This window comes from Mobula hypostoma, chromosome X1 (genome assembly GCF_963921235.1).
Source record: "Mobula hypostoma chromosome X1, sMobHyp1.1, whole genome shotgun sequence".
In the NCBI taxonomy this organism is placed as follows: domain Eukaryota; kingdom Metazoa; phylum Chordata; class Chondrichthyes; order Myliobatiformes; family Myliobatidae; genus Mobula; species Mobula hypostoma.
In genome coordinates this window covers 18,331,666-18,344,766 of record NC_086128.1, presented here as the reverse complement: position 1 = coordinate 18,344,766, position 13,101 = coordinate 18,331,666, and the positions used below count along the sequence as shown (strand labels likewise).

Genomic DNA, 13,101 nt, shown 5'->3' with positions numbered 1-13,101 from the left:
TAATACTGGTAACAAAACGATGTTTTTCATGAAAATGCACATCAAGTCCCTGTACCCTGGTTCTTACTTTGTTGTGCTGATCTGGTCTCGTATTGTACAGAATTAACAGCAGCTAAGAACATTGTCACGGATAGAAATATTTATCTGGCTGTTTCAGTCAGCCGGGGTTCTGTTAATTTACCATTCACTGCGAAAGCGTTCACTTATCCCTTTATCCATTGTGCAAACCTGCGCAAAAAGAATTGAGCTGTTCTGTTATGTTTCTCAACTCCAAAACAAAAAAAAAACTAATCAGGAAAAGAACATGGAGCCAGGGATAGCTTTTGTATGGATAGTTCTTTACTTTAAGGAGGTGTGCACTTCTGCCATGATGTATAATGACATATGCCATTCACATACTTTTACATATAACCCACAATCAATTAATTAACCAACAAAGAATGCTTAATCAAACAATGTATTTACAATGTTAATCAAGTATTACTGAAATATTAAATACACAACACTCCTCCCTGCTTAGCTACAAATTCCAACTCAACATAGAATGCATCTCAACGATATACACAGTATATGAGATAATACAACTACTATATTGACATCCGCAGCATAGGAAATTTTAAATTGTTCCATTCAGGCCTAAAGATTTGATCACTCTGGAGGATTTCTTGCACTTGTGGGATAACGTCCTTCCTGACCCGGGAGGTCATTCCGCTTGGCAGGTGAGACTTCTGGCTGTGAAACATTCTCAGGTTCTCGGGCCTCCTCAGTGGTGGAGGTAGAAGTTGACTCTGGGACTGCAGGAAGTGGTTCTCACAGCTGTGAATACCTTTCTTCTGGACGTGTTGGCATCCCAAACAGTGCATGGCAAACTGCTCGATCTGCTGATCTATTCCAGGCCACCAGACAAAGTTTTGAGATAACGCTTCCATTTTGACCACGCCAAGATGATCGGCATGTAGCTCCTCCAACACTTTAGCTCTCAGTTTGGATGGTACAACAAGTCTCAATCCTACATAAGGCAAACCCCGTCAAAGACAAGTTCATCTCGGCGCTGGTGAAAATGGGGAACTGGAATTTCTGCTGCCTGTTTCAGCCATTTTGGGTTGCTATGTAGACCTGAGACTGTGTGCGGTCTTTTCTGGTTGATCATTTCTGCCATAATAGGGAGACTTTCAATTTGCATTAGGGAGAATACATCAAGAGGAATGTCCTATTTCGTAATTTTTCGGGTATTTCCTTTTCCAAGGGTAAATGGGACAATCCATCAGCATTTCCATGATTGAATTCAATCTTGTAATTGTGTCCTCCAAGAACCAGAGCCCATCTCTGCATTGGTGCTACTGTTAGTGGAATGCCCTTCTGTGGTTTGAAAATGGACACGAGCGGCTGATCGAAGATGAGAAAATCTGCAGATGCTGGAAATCCAACAGAAATCCAACAAAATGCAGAAAATGCTGGAGGGACTCAGCAGACCAGGCAGCATCTATGGAAAAGAGTAAACGGTCAACATTTTGGGCTTTGACCCTACAGGACTTGCCATGGTTGCAGTATTTCACTGTTATGATTGTCATTCCCACAGGAATCCTGATGAAGGGTCTTGGCCCGAAATGTACGTGTGTGTCTTTTGTCTTACTAGTGGTTGTTGATCAGTAATGAGGGTCAACTCTCTCCCATCCAAGTACTGGTTGAAACATTTTACGCACCAAACCAGACTTGAGGCCTCAGTCAATCTGTGCATAATTTTTCTTTGCAGTGGTAAGGGAACCTGATGCAAAAGCTACGGGCTTTTCACTTCCATCACTCATAATGTGACATGACTGCACTATACCATAAGGCAATACATCATGGGCAAGCTTCATTGGACAGTGTAGATCATAATGTGTGCATACAATGTCTGATGCCACCATTTCCTTACCTTTTGGAAAGCAACCTCGCACTTTGTCCTTTGCCATTTCTTCCTGACCTGTAGTGATGAGTTCAAGGGGTGGAGCGCAGTAGCCAGGTTTGGCAGGAACCTGTTATAGTGATTGACAAATCCTATAAAGGACCACAACTGTGACATGGCCTTTGGCCTTGGGGCATCCAGCACTGCTTGAATTTTCTCAGCACACTTGTGTAATCCTTGGGCATGAATGGTGCGGCCACTCTAAGTGATAATTGGTTTCAGGAATTCACACTTGTTGTGTCACGCTTTGAGCCCATAATCTTCTAATCTTTTTAAACACTACCTTGAGACTTTGGAGATGCGCCTTGTCATCCTCACTAGTAACAATGGTGTCATCCAGGTAACACTGAGTACCTGGGCAGCCCTGCAGCACCTGATCCACAGCTTTCTGCCAGAGTGCAGGTGCAAATGCTATCCAAAAATAAGCCTATTATAGAGATAAAGCCCTTTGAGAGCATTTATGGTGAGAAACAACTCGGACTCTTCTTTCATCTCCATCTGTAGATAGGCCATTTTGCTGAAGTGTTTCAGTCTGGAAAGGTTTACAAAGATATTCTCTATCCTGGGCAGAGGATATTGATCTACTTTCAGTACTGGATTGATGGTGATCTTAAGATCATCACAGATCTTGACAGACCCATTTTTTCTGGGTACTGGCACCAACTGGAGTTGCTCATGGCTCCACCTCAACCTTGGAAAGAATTCCTTCAGCCTCCATGCAATCTAGCTCACTGGCTACTTTATTACAGATGGTATAAGGAACAGGACTGGCTTTGTAAAATTTGGGTGTGGCATTTTCATTTAGAACTATTTTACCCTTAATATGTTTGAGTTTTCCAATGCCATCCTTGAATACTACTGTGGCATCATCCAGTACCTTTCTTAATTCGCTTTCAGTTGGCTCTGTTGCAGGGGATGAGGCATGCAAATTGTGGATGGATCTCCGATCAAATTGTAGTTGTCTCAGCCAATCATGACCCCACAATGCTGGCCCTCCTGCCGTTCACTTCTTGTGTAAGCCATATTGCTCATCTATGGTTAGTTTTCACATTGGAAATCTCAAGGCTACGTAGTCCAATGTCACTTTCATCATTGTCAGAATTTTCATTAGCAGTGTGCAGATTGGTGCTCTTTTAAAACTGCAGCTTGACTTTTTATCTTTATCTCTTCCTTGTGCAGTCAATTTATTTGTCTGTTCAACATGTTCTTTGTACGTGTCCTAATTTGTGGCATTTTCTGCAAGTTTCACCTTTAATCTTGCATTGGTCTGGTGTATGTGAGTCCCTGCCACAATAGTAATGCAATTTGTTCTGCCAGTCAGGTTCCTGTTTAGATGTTACAATTTTGTTCACATTCACTTTCATTCCTGACTGTATCTCTGGCTGTAGTTTCCATTGATACAGCAATTTCAACTGCTCTTTTAAATGTGAATTGTGATTCAATTAGGGGCCATTTTGAATGCTTTCTTGTTTAGTTTATGTAATATTGTGATCTCTCAGTATATCATTAAACCCGTCACTGAACTGGCAATGCTCAGACATTTCTTCAATTTAGCCATGTACGCTGAAGTGAAATCCCTTTCCTTTTGATTCCACTTATGAAACCTAAAGCATTCTGCAGTCAACAATGGTTTCGGTTCAAAATGTCCCTACATTACATTCACGATATCAACAAAGCTCATATTGGCTGGTTTGGTTGGAGCAGTCAAACTTCTAAGCAAACAATATGCTCTTCCACCACTTGTACTCAGTATAACTGGCACTCCTTTGTTATCACCCAGTTATGCATTGTGCAATTGAACATGTCTATCTTTTCGATGTAGTCAGTCATTTCTGCCTTTTTAAAAAAAAATATTAACACCCAGTGCTCACTGTTTATGACTCATGAATTTTGTCCATTATCTGACTTTTTAAAAACTCTAACATGTCACTATGCTTTAAAAAAAAAAAAAAAAAAAAAAAAATTCTAATGTCTTGCTGTGCTTCAACGGGTAGGTAGTTGTTTCTGGTCCATTTAAAACTTCCTTGTCGTCACTTTGTAACTCCAGAAATTAATCAAAAGTAAAATACAGTAGCCTGGCATAAACATGTATGCTCACTTTGTTTTACTTTTGGGAGGTGCGCTCTTTGATGTGGTAGTGTAACGACGCATGCCATTCACTTTTACATATGACCAGTAATTATGTTAAAAAAAAGCAAAGAATGCTTAAATTGTAAGAATGCTTAAATTAATGTTTATTTGTAATATTACTCAAATCTTACCGAAATATTAAATACACAACATAGTCCAATTCATGTTTGCATCAAACTTGTTTGGGTTACCAAACTAATTTTACATTTGCAAGGTGGTTGGATCATCATGAGCCGCTGACTTCATGTCAACCTTCATCTGCGTTGCCTCATTGTATTCATCACCAGATATACCTTGTAGGGTGGCAAAAGTTTACTTCCACGTTGTGCTCTTACTTGTGCTTTCTTATGGTCTAACCAATAGCTCGGAAAACTCCCCAACAGAGGGAGCAAGGGAACTTGTTTCATTTTTGAATGTGAGCCTTCGGATGGTGCTTTGATATTGCTCAAGCTAATGAACTGTTCTGAATAATAGAAAAATATGTATCCAAAGCCCCTAAAATTCCACAGCAGTAACTGGATCGATGTCAGAACCAATAACACAGACTTCCTTTAAAATTGGGTGTCATGAAATGGTAACTTGAAGTACAAGTTTAGAGTGAAGCATGTGAGATACAAACTTAATGAGGGAGCAAAATAAGATCTGGTTGAGAACAGTAAAAAAAAAAGGCCGAAGCAACTCGCCAGTTTGCACGCAATTAGCCAACCAGTCAAGCTGGTGCTCAGAATGCAAATTGTTCCCAACAAGCCAGCCAAACGGATGCTGATTGCTCGCAATGAATCAGCCAAGCTAACAGGCAATAAGCATGCAAACAGGCCGGCCAGCCAGCCACCTGCAGCCGGAAGAGCAGCCAACTCGCAAGCGGCAGCTCTTCTCCGTTAGCCGCAGTGTTTCCAGCTGCTGATTGGTTAATAAAATGAGCCACTGAGATCCTCAGATTACAGGCAAAGAAGCAGGAACAAGTGAGTTGTTTATCAATGCTGTGCATTAAAGTCTTTGTTACCTTGCTGTTTCAAAGCAGTCAGTTATTGCAAGTAGTCTGCAGCTTCAAAGTGCTATAGATATAATGAGTGAGTTTAAAATAAGAATTAAGTTTATTTGAGCGGTGGCAGTTGAGGTTGATGTATTTTAATAGTACAGGTAGACCTTCACTAATCTGACTACCTGTAATCCGGTTCCTTCGATGATCTGGCACTGATTATGCTTAATGTGATCCTTCTGTAATTTGGCATTTTCACTAATCCAGCACTCCTCAGGTCCCAATGGTGCTGGATTAGTGAAGGTCGACCTGCACTGTATATGGATAGAAAAATGTTCACTTGATGCTGCCTGAAAATTTGAAAGCAAAAATTGTACCAAATGCTGGAAATACACATTGGGTCCTTAGGCTAACAGTTAGGTGTAAATCTTCAGAACAGTTTTTTTTGTGACTCCTGTGCTCATTGAAGAATTGACTGTTTCGTATTTTGGGCATCCTGTAGTAGCATCTAATAATCCTTAGTGAGGTGTAGGGACAGGTTAAATGTGTAATAAAGCTTTTGGCACTCTAAGCAATATTTCACCTGTTACTTCACCAAAGCACCTCCTGTTTGCAGAAGTAGACTTTTTTTCTCTTGCAGCCAGGTATTAAGTGGCCTCTGACCATGATTAGAATCAATGGTGCTTTAAAGCAGTTTTGTGCTGTGGGTTTGAATGTAATAGGAAACAGGTTGTGACTGCTGAAACTTGGGGTTAATCTGGTTTAATCAGAAGCCAAAAGAGTGAAGATAATTTTATTCCATCAGTTGGACTCGTAGGATATTTATATTCAAGCTCCCATTGTCAGGAAAATGGAGGTTTTTCTGTTTTGAATGCCAAATTTGTGTTTCATGTTTGGTATAGTGCATTTAGACGCAGAGTAAATCTCCTCCTGTTATGCTTTGGTAGTGTTATATTCGTCTGAGCCTGAATGTTAGGAAAGCAAAAGTTCACTTCTATCAGGCACTCTTTGCATGAGATTTATTGTTTTATGCAGAATTAGGAGCAACTTTTTCTTTTTACCCCCCCTCCCAGTCCTTCCAAAGCTGGGATTTAGGTTACCCCCCCGCCCCCCAAACAAACTTTCCATCCGGCAGACAGTCTTGGATATCTTATCTGCTAAACGGTCAACAATATTAGATTATGGATTTTTGCAGCAAAGCCACCTAATGTGTAGGCTATCCATGTATCTGTGAGCTGGAAAATGGAGACTGGGCATTCAACAATATTCGTGAAATAAAATTGTCAATCGGGATGCAGAAAAATGTCTCCTTCAATTATCCGAAGGAATAGTACAGGCTGGATCTGTATCCAATGGAAAAGGTTACGTCAGGTTAGTTTTCCTTTATTCGGAAGCTGATTGGACCGCTGTGAATTTCCAGCATTTTCTGCTTTAACCTTTTTGACTGGATGTTCCTTTTTTAGAATGGTGACACAAGCAGTTGATTTGCACAGATAATAGGAATTGTTTCATTGAGAACTATCATAAAACAGATGGTCATCTTTTCATTAGTTATCCAAATGATAGGCATTCTTTGCTGCTTGCACTGCAGTCACATGTTATATTTCCTTATTTTAAGTTGTCATTGCTCTTATAACCAACCCACACATTTTATTTTGTGAAGGCAATGATTGCAACTGTTATCACTGTTATGCACTTTAGTAACTTCATCCATTTTGTGTTTTTTTTGTTGGTTTGGTGTACTATCCATTCTAAATGTCTTGTATCTGGCACATTGCTTGGGATTCCAGGAAAGTAAGGCATGAATTACATAAACAGTAGAGATCCTGTAAGAAGGCCTGAAGGCCTTGCAGTTCCATTGTCAAGAGGAAGAATAGAACAGTGATTGGGATGGTACAATACTTGAATGCCAATATTTCCTTTGCAGATGAAATTTCATTTGAAAACTGAAGGAAAATGATTCATTCGCAATTTCAAGCAAATAAAAATTGTCTTCCAATAAATTTTTGGCATTCTGCATATTTTAGAACTTTCCAAATGGCTCTTCCACATAGAACTCAATGGTCTAAAAACAGCCCATTTCCCTGGTGGAGGTTAGTATGAATGCTGAGTTCCATGTTCAGCATCTGAATAATGCACGTTGCCTGCCATTCTTGACGGAGTAAAGTTGCCAGTCCCACAGGCCGGGTCTCCCTTGGTTTTGCTAAGTCCTGCTGTTGCTGAAGTTGAATATGTTTAAATGTACACACTAAATTACCTGCAGGAGACCTGACATTAGTGAAATGGTGTTGAAAATTAGGTAATTTTACATTTGGGTGCCAGCAGCTAAAACTTGAACAGAGGGGCTTGGCCTTCTGGGCATCTTATAGGATCTCAATAGTGTAAGAAATAGTTTCATATCATCCAGGTAGCAGTGCACGTTAAGTAATGCATATCCTTGTTGATAAGGAAGAAGCCAGCAAATGTGTAACAGCATGGAAATGAAAATGTGTTGTTATCTAATAAATGTATTAATTATTGAACACCAGGAATAATTATGATTTCCTTAACTCCAATCTACAGTGTTCAGCATGATTATTATGGCCACTATTTTGACCAACTGTGTATTCATGACTTTTAGTAAACCCCCAGACTGGTCTAAGCAAGTGGAGTAAGTATCTCTCTTTATTTGCTCCTTGTGAATGTTCTCTCTTAACTTGTCAAACCGTACTGTGCATGGCAATGAACACAAGACATTTTGTACTACTTTGAGTAAAGGGAATGGGGAAGCTATGGATCCTTCCAGTTTCTCCTATAAATGAGCAGCGTGCACACCAAAGAGAACTGAGAATTTTTGCTGGTGCCTCAAGTGGAATAAAATGGATATTCTATTCTTGTTTTGTTTTGAGCTGATCTGAAGAAATGACATTTTTAAAAGGTACTTCAATGTGGATTATTCAAGAAGCTAAAGTTTGGTTTTGATAACTTTATTCTAAGCACAACTTCATTACCACATTCCCTGACGCTCACAAATTTTGGCTCTTGAAATGCCTATAATGTTGCCACATTCTCCACAGAGTTACAGAATTGGAGTTTATACTAGACTCCATGTGAATGTAATAAATATCACTTTGATGCCAGCCTGTCAACTCCAGATCTATTCAGTCATCCATAATGTAGCACTTCCACCTGCAAATGAATTTGGGAAGAAGAGTGAATTAGTTTTAACTGCCATATCAGAAAATATTGCATCACAACTGAGTTTAGTTAATGTCTTTGTATTTCCCATTGCTTTAAACAAATGCACAATTTTGTCCTGTTAGATTATTTCAAGGGTAATAATTACCTTCGTAAAGGTACAATGATCTGCAGGGAAGAGCAAACATCCATAAATAAGTCCTACAAACTATTAAAGATATCTGATGGGGAGGGCAGAAAATATGGCAGGGCATCCCATCCTCACCTACCTTAAAAGATGTGTGATGTACTTTGAATTTGGATGTTTGATTCTATGTATTAGAATAGATTAATATTTTTAATAGCATTCATGGAGCTAGAGTGAAGTGTCATCAATAAACTGGGCTTTCTAAAGTACCATGCAACCAATTTTTAGCTGGCATTCTGGCAAGAAAAACTTGTGCAATGCAGTAAATAAAGATTTATAATCTCTTTAAAAATCAAAGTAATATTGTTTCCCATTATAGGGATGTGGATGGATTTCCTGAAACCCTTGTTAAAGACAGCATAGGAAATAAGTTGCTCTGTCTTCATCTTTTCTGCCAATATGTTGTATGCAGCCGAGCCAGTGGTGTAAAACTGTTAGAACTGAGCACTATTGTGCTCCTTCTCAACATCGACACAGTTTCTCTAATAAATCAAGGCTATCTAACTGAAGTGTGCAGACAGGGGAAGTATCAGGCTTGATCTTCTTTGTGGGAATTAGTTTATTTCAGTCAGTCAGTAGGTTTACATCGGCACGTGCCAGGACCCTGATCATTTAATTGAATTGCATTCCCTCAAGAATCTTGTTTCCTTAATTTGAGTCCCTTTCTGAACCAAGGGTGCAATAAGATCTGAATTCCAGAGGTAAAATATGTGACTATCCTTGAAGTTGAGGCATCATTTGATTATGACTTCAAAGAGCCTTCGGATAGTATCCTGGGTCTTCAACTGCTCCATTAAAGATCTTCTCTTTGCCTTGAGGTCAGAGATGAAGATTTCTAATGTGGAAAATTGTTGAAGGTGCAGCTACTTAGATGGTAGGGCAGCCCAAGGCTGTAAATAGCAATCCAGGGAAAACGTACCAACTTGAGCTGGTAATTGACGAGTAATATGAGTTCCAAAGAAATCCCAGCCAATAACCATCTCACAGAATAAATCTATACTATGCATTCCTTGGTGTTGCCATTGCCAAATCCCCAACTGCCAATTGGCTCATTATTAACAAGAGAACTAATGAGACGAGCCACACACTGCAAAGCAAAGTCAGAGTTAGGGAAACCTGCAGCAAGCAATTGCCATCGAACTCGGACTTTCCATCATTTGCAAAGCAAAAACTGTGGAATGGTGGCTTGGTATCTGCTTGTCTAGATGAGTCCAGCTCTACTAACACTTGAGCTCCAAACCATACGGAACATAATCTTCTGGATTGGCATCCCAACAACCACCTTGCACATTCACTCTCTCTCCTAGTGGTACGCAGTAACTGCCATGGGTATCATTGATAACATTCAGAGCAGCGAATCCCAACAGGAAAACGTTTGAAATATATGATAGTCACCATTCAGAAGGACAGGAATAGCAGGGCTATAGAAAAATGAGCAACAAATTTCCTTGCAACTTCTTGCACTATCCCGATTTAGCAATATACTGTCATCTTTTCATTGTCCTTGGGTCAAAATCCTAGAGCTCCTCACAGCAAGGTTGAAGTACTTTCATCGGCTAAACTGTATTGGTTCAAGGTGGCTGAGTGCCACTACCTCAGGCAAATGGAGATTGCCAATAAAATTTATCAGTGGTCAGTGAAATACAAGAAATACAGAGCACATTTTTTTTCTTCACGTGCCAAGATCCAACTTGGATGCTGCCTTTTGAATCTGGAACAGGTGAGAAGTTACTACCAGAGAAGATCGTGATCCTGGGTGACAAGTAGATAATTTGGGATTTAAAAAAAAATTAAATCCTTCATTAATTTGGAAATGAAAGTGTTATCAATTCCAATACACATATTCAACCCCGAGCCATAGGCTTTGCTTTTAAAATGCAATGTTGCTAAAATCCAGTTGCATTATCTTTCAGAATTAATTAGTATTATTTAAAGGACTTTTTAAAAAAAAATCTGCTATAATTTTAAAATTCATTCAGATACTATGAAATGATCTTAAAATAAGTTTACAGGAGTTACTGAGAATTGTACTGTTGATAATGTGGGATAATTGGAAAGAACATTGGAAAAGATTATTTGACCAGCGGGTGTCTGAAAAAATGTCTTGAGTGTTTGATTAACTTCAATTTACTGACACTACTTGAGGTGGGAGGGAGGAATCTACTGAGTCTTTGAGCAGTTAGTTCCTCACATCAGCATCCTCTTTGAATAAATATAGTTCTGTGTTCTCTTCCACAGGTACACATTTACCGGCATTTATACATTTGAATCTCTTGTAAAAATGATTGCAAGGGGATTCTGCATAGATAGCTTTACATTTCTACGAGATCCATGGAATTGGCTGGATTTCAGTGTAATAATGATGGCGTAAGTAATTTTTAATCTGTAGGTTATTTGAGATTTGAAAAAATATTGTTACCTAATGGCTCAACTGTGAAACTAATTTGATGTGATTTGCATGGAATTTCTGAGTATTTTAAGCAGTTATCTAATATAATTTTAACTTCCATTTAATTTTTTAATAGCTTTACAAAGCAATGTTTACCAGCCTTAATTTACAATAATTTCCTATACTGCCAAATTTAAAGGTTGGGGATAACAGTGACTATCTCTGCATAATGTTTGCTGAGATGGTAGTAATGATTCTTGAAGATCTCAAAGCTGACTAATACTAGTATTGACACTAGTTCCATTATGTGGATCTAATTTTACTCGACAGGATTTCTGTTGAACTAGACTGGACTTGGAAGCCTAGAGGTGGTCATGGAGATGTAAAGGTTATAGTATTTAATACAAATAATGAAAGGTGTTTTGCAATCTGACCTTTTTTTTAACCCACACAGATTTGGTAATACAGGTGATATTACTCAGCAAACTGGCTATTGTTATTGCAGATCTTCTGTATGGCTTGTTGCTTACAGATGACATAACATTTATTTGTTGGTTCTTATTTACTGATAACTCTGTACCTTTGTTAAATATATTTGGTAGTGAGTTAATCAACCTGTAATCCCCAATAATTCAAATTGCTAAATACCTTTTAAACAGATGAATTGTGGGTGTGCCATGTGATAGTGATAATATAAGCAGAGTTTTTAGCAAAAAGGAATAATCACAAATGTTAACCCTTTGAGTGCTGATCTGAAATATTGCACCATGCATGATATTGCCTTATTCTTTGTCCACAAGAATGATTCTTTGCTTTATAAAGGGAAATTTAAAAAAACTAATTTTGGAAATAACCTGATGTGAAATGGATGCCATAAGCACAGGTATCAGCTTCTACACAATAGTCACCCTATCAATCCTTGGTGTTCTAAAAGCACCTTGCTTTGAATTCCTTCTTTTTTCTGTTTTTTGCCTGTATAGGATAACTTCACAGAAGGAATTTAACAGTTGGAAGCAGTCACTAATGGATTTATGGAAATATAATTTTGCAATTCCAAGTAATGTGGAAGAAAATTGCAAACTGGTTTGAGATAAAGTTGAATATAGATTTTTAAAAATCTTCTACAGAATTTAGCAATGCTGCACAGAACTTAAACTGAGTTTGAGAGTGCTGGAAATGTTATTTGTCAATGTTTACATTAAAGCCTATTTTTAATAGTTTCCTTTTAGAAAAGGAGTTTTAATGAGGCAGCGAGAAGGACAGATTCAATGTCAAAGGGAAGAACAAGATATTTTGGCATAGTGTCTTATGCAAGTCATGTTATGTGACTGCAGACAGTTAGCCTAAAAGGAATGACTTGACTCTACAGTCCTAGTTTTTAAACTCTTGGGGTTTTACAGTCTACTGCCCAAACTGAGAGGGTGCCGCTAACTGGTGAGGGGCAGTTCAGGAGTTTAGGCAGCAGGAGTCAACTTCATCTGGAAAAAAGGCCATTTGAAGGGTTAAGACGAAAACTGATTACGACTAAGTATACTTCACTGAGGTCTCTGATTCCTTGGTTGGGAGAGATGGAACTAGAGAGTGCCGTGGTTGAAAGAAGGCAGAATGGAACAAGGGGAAATGAGTCTTTCAGTTCCACCCAGCTTTTAAGGAAAGCAAAAAGGTAGAATAAATTCTGACCACATGTTTCTCTTACTGCTGGATTGTTTGACATAGAAGCTCCAATGTCGTCAAAGCATAGGCAGCTGGTTAAGACTGTAACTGAGCTCTGGTGTGGGATTGCTTTTAGCCTAGTGACATATCTATAACAAAAGGAATGAGGCATTTCTGTTGAAAATGGGTGATTATAATATCTAGAATATAATAGACATTTTACTAACTTGCGCTGTCTTCGTAAAGAAACGTTACAAAAGTTGGTCACTACTGAGTCAGAAAGAAAATCCAAGAAAAGCTTTCCCCTCAATGCTACTTCCAGTGAGAATATGCTTTTGCGTCTGATTTCAGGGATCACCTTTATTCATCATATATACTTATGTCTATTAGAAATTTACTGTGGTGCGTTGGTCAGAGTGATATATGCAAAAACATTCAATACTTATAAAGAATTACATAACATAACATTTAGAGGTTAAAGTACAGATATTGAATAAAATGTGGATACATAAGTACCAGCTTGTATTTACAATGTAAACAGCACTACTTAAAAAGTGGTTCAGGGAGTTTCCCCCTATTTATTAGTTAGCTTATTTATTATTTAATGAATAAAGTAGCAGTTGGGTGGAATGTGTTAGTGA

General features: G+C 38.5%; 1 protein-coding gene across 1 annotated transcript in view; it reads left to right on the top strand.

Moving 5' to 3' along the window:
* Positions 1-13,101, top strand: part of LOC134340380 (sodium channel protein type 8 subunit alpha-like) — a 257,867-nt gene that overhangs the window by 60,786 nt on the left and 183,980 nt on the right. The window contains exons 5-6 of the mRNA XM_063037560.1: positions 7,616-7,704; positions 10,657-10,785. Coding sequence (XP_062893630.1) covers positions 7,616-7,704; positions 10,657-10,785 — 218 coding nt within the window. The remainder of the gene's footprint in view (positions 1-7,615; positions 7,705-10,656; positions 10,786-13,101) is intronic.